The sequence below is a fragment of the Odontomachus brunneus genome, unplaced genomic scaffold (genome assembly GCF_010583005.1).
Source record: "Odontomachus brunneus isolate Ranch 3 - 2012 unplaced genomic scaffold, Obru_v1 Obru_scaffold_003, whole genome shotgun sequence".
NCBI classification, from domain to species: domain Eukaryota; kingdom Metazoa; phylum Arthropoda; class Insecta; order Hymenoptera; family Formicidae; genus Odontomachus; species Odontomachus brunneus.
The window spans coordinates 2,151,983-2,155,713 of NW_022639453.1; the positions used below are offsets into that span (position 1 = coordinate 2,151,983).

General features: G+C 28.9%; 2 protein-coding genes across 16 annotated transcripts in view; one reads left to right on the forward strand and one right to left on the reverse strand.

Annotated features, from left to right (window-relative positions):
• The window catches only part of LOC116843919 (probable phospholipid-transporting ATPase IF), a 48,276-nt gene that overhangs the window by 30,217 nt on the left and 14,328 nt on the right, over positions 1-3,731 (reverse strand). The gene's annotated exons all lie outside the window — the stretch shown is intronic.
• Positions 1-3,731, forward strand: part of LOC116843968 (2-oxoglutarate dehydrogenase, mitochondrial-like) — a 36,555-nt gene that overhangs the window by 26,140 nt on the left and 6,684 nt on the right. For all 3 annotated transcript variants that reach the window (XM_032814985.1, XM_032814977.1, XM_032814994.1), the window contains one exon: positions 2,827-2,972. In XM_032814985.1, coding sequence (XP_032670876.1) covers positions 2,827-2,972 — 146 coding nt within the window. The remainder of the gene's footprint in view (positions 1-2,826; positions 2,973-3,731) is intronic.

Genomic DNA, 3,731 nt, shown 5'->3' on the forward strand with positions numbered 1-3,731 from the left:
TGCGAAAGCCTAAAAAATCAAATGTATATTAGTATTATTACTAAAATAGCTGTGCTTGAACTCTTACATGCCCTTTATATAATTATTGTTTGTTGTTTAAAAAGGGTTTTTTTCGTATTTTATAAATTTTAACATAAAATATAAAAGATATCACCAATAATATACATATTAAACATATTTATTCAGGAAAATTAATATCTATGTCATAATTAATTAAATCTTTTAATTATGACATATTATAGATATTAATTTTCCGAATAAATATGTTTAATCGTGAATTTTGTTCATTTTCCTTAAAATTTGCATTTTAAAATTATATTATTTTTATGCTAATGGTATATTTCAATATAAAATGTCGTTTTACTTTTTTAATTGTTGAATATATATTCAACGAAAAATTTATTCAAAACATATAATAATAAATAAATAATAGATAAATTTATATACACATAGACATATATGTTATATTTATAACACAACGATTTTAATTAAGATTATTTTTAACATAAACATGCAAAATTTTTTACTGTGGATAAAGTTAGAATTACTAAGAATACGGCGAAAATAAATGTAATGATACATATAATAAAAATGATACATATATTAACTAGCTCATTTATTTGATTTTATTGGCTACATATTCAATTTTTTATTAGCATTATATAATTTAGCATTATATATTAATTTACGATTTGTTATTATATTGTTATTGCTAATTAATTTATTATTTATTATTATGTTAGTTATCTAATTAATTTATTATATGTAATTATATTACATGTTTTACATTTAAATTAGTAAGATGCGATAAAATTGCAGCGCCGGTTGCTAATAATCCTCATGACAATTAAAGTTTGTTAATCTTCCTCCTGTTTTTTATCATGGAATTCTTGATTTATGACGTCAGAAGGGAGCAGAAAATATACACTCGAAATTCTTACAAAATAAAATGATATATGTTTATATTATAACAATATAACCAATAACATTGTTATAAAATGACATGGCAATCAATCAAGCAGCTCAGTAAAATTGTTCGAACACTTTTCTTTCGCCCTAACAATTAATAAGTAACCATAAAATGAATATAACAAAATCTTGAGAAAAGGCAAGTTAAAAAAGAACGTTGCATTAGGTCAAACTGAATAATAAATTCTTTTACCATTTTATGAACAACACTTTAGTAAAATTTCGAATTATTAATTAATACATTAGACTAGTGAATAATCATGCGTTTTGGAATTATTAACTGAAGAAGGAGATGGGCAAACCACGATTGGATAGTTCCTACAATGCTTCTTCGATTTGTAGCAAAATAAGATGCATTACAATCTCTTTAGAGAATCTGTAGTGCTCTTTAAATTCATGATTAGCCTAGCAATTGGAAGAATTTTTTGCATCTCTTGTGTAACGCTTTGGAAGTCGTAATTACACAATTTCATAATGTTCATATGAAACTTCAAAATCATGATTGAGTATCGGGAACAATTCTATCATTATCAAAAATATGTTTGTAGACACAAGTCTTTCTTGATGCATTTCTGCACATGAATTGAGTAATACAAAGTTTTCTTAAATTTAAAACTATTTTTATAAGACGAGATATAGTGACTATTAATACGTACGCATCTGCTCTCATCTCAATAATCGACTATTAAAAAGCGCAAAGTAATTCTCGATACTTGACTCGATACTTGATATTTGATTCTTGACTGATCTTTTCTCAAGTTCTCATTTTGAAATAGATCTCAAGATAGAATTATTGAACCATATTGTAATTCAAGAACTGTTTCAGTTAAGATTTTTAGCAAAAAACAACTATTAATACGGCTCTGTATCTGTTTGATCGACTGCAAGTGTCATTTTGTATAGATATATGTTTTTTATTTCAACGAATTTTGCGAGAATTTTAAACTTCCGGGAAAAAAAAGTTCAGACAAAACCAGATATGGATTTTGTCAAGATCTGATCAGATATAATCAGACATAACATTATATATGATTCAGATCTGTTGACTCGATACTTAATATTTGATTCTTGACTGATCTTTTCTCAAGTTCTCATTTTGAAATAGATTTCAAGATGGAATTATTGGACCATATTGTAATTCAAAAACTGTTTCAGTTAAGATTTTTAGCAAAAAAACAACTATTAATACGGCTCTGTATCTGTTTGATCGACTGCAAGTGTCATTTTGTATAGATATATGTTTTTTATTTCAACGAATTTTGCGAGAATTTTAAACTTCCGGGAAAAAAAAGTTCAGACAAAACCAGATATGGATTTTGTCAAGATCTGATCAGATATAATCAGACATAACGTTACATATGATTCAGATCTGTCCACATATAATAATATATAATCATATATACAATTATGTATGATAATATATAATTATACAAGATTGTATATGGGCAGATCTGAATCATATATAACGTTATATCTGATCAGATCTTGACAAAATCCATATCTGGCTTTTATCTGAACTTTCTTTTCCCGGACTGTTTATTTTATTTATTTTCCCGGTTCTGATGTCCTAAATCAAGAGTTTCGTGGCGAAGGACTGAGAAACTCGTTATGATTTATAAGTAACTATAATCATTTCTTCTTTTCTTATCACCAATGTCATATCTTTCATTATCATTATCGAAAGTCATACAGTAATGACGATGAAACCGGCCTTTAGTACACAATCGATATCGATATTCACACGTGCGTATCTAATCAGCCTTGTTCTAATATTAAGTCGTGTGAAATAATTGATATTGGCAGGTATGATATTAGCAAGATAATTCCGTTTAAATATTTGTCTGTCGACGATTTTAGATTGGTTTCACGACTGACCCGAGATATTCACGATCCAGTGCGCATTGTACGGACGTGGCCCGTGTTGTTAACGCTCCCATATTTCATGTGCACGCCGACGATCCCGATTTAGTGACTTACTGCAGCAAAGTGGCTAGCGAATATCGGTAAATCGCAATAAAAATAAAGATTACGATATGCAATAACGCAATATTGTGCAACATTCCATATTGATAATCTTGATCTGTTAATTATTGTGATACAAGTGTATCGATTTGATTTTATAATATCGGATCAATACTGAAATCAATATCGAAATTGTACAGTTTCTACAAATGAACCTTGAAGTAAACAGATAAGACTTGTCTCCAGAATTAATTTCGAGCACTGTCTTTCAGAAAATCTATATGAGCCGATTGTCCTAACTTCTTGGTTATTTGACAGTTAAATCATATCTATCTTCGTTTTTCTTTAAATAAGGAAAAAATAGACACATGATTTAACTGTCAAGTAATTTATCAAGAAGTTGGAACAATCGACTTTATATTTGTATACAGAATTTGTCTTTCCTGTCCACCGATAATCCATCGATTATAGTATTGGGTGTACAACTTAATTCGGTCCGTTTTTTTGCTTGAAAAACGCATTTATTTGAATGATAAAATGAATTAATACATTATTGAAAGTATTGTCCATCGCTAGCCACTACTTTTTCCCATCTTTCTGGCAATTTATGGATTCCGTCGCGGAAGAAGCGTTCATCTTTTGAAGCCAAGAATGAATCGAGCCAATTTTTGATACCCTGTTCTGAAGTGAAGTGTATTCCAGTCAAAGCGTTCTGCATCGATCGAAACAAATGGTAGTCGGAAGGGGCAAGGTCTGGGCTATAAGGCGGGTGAGCCAGAACTTCCCATCCGCTATTTTCC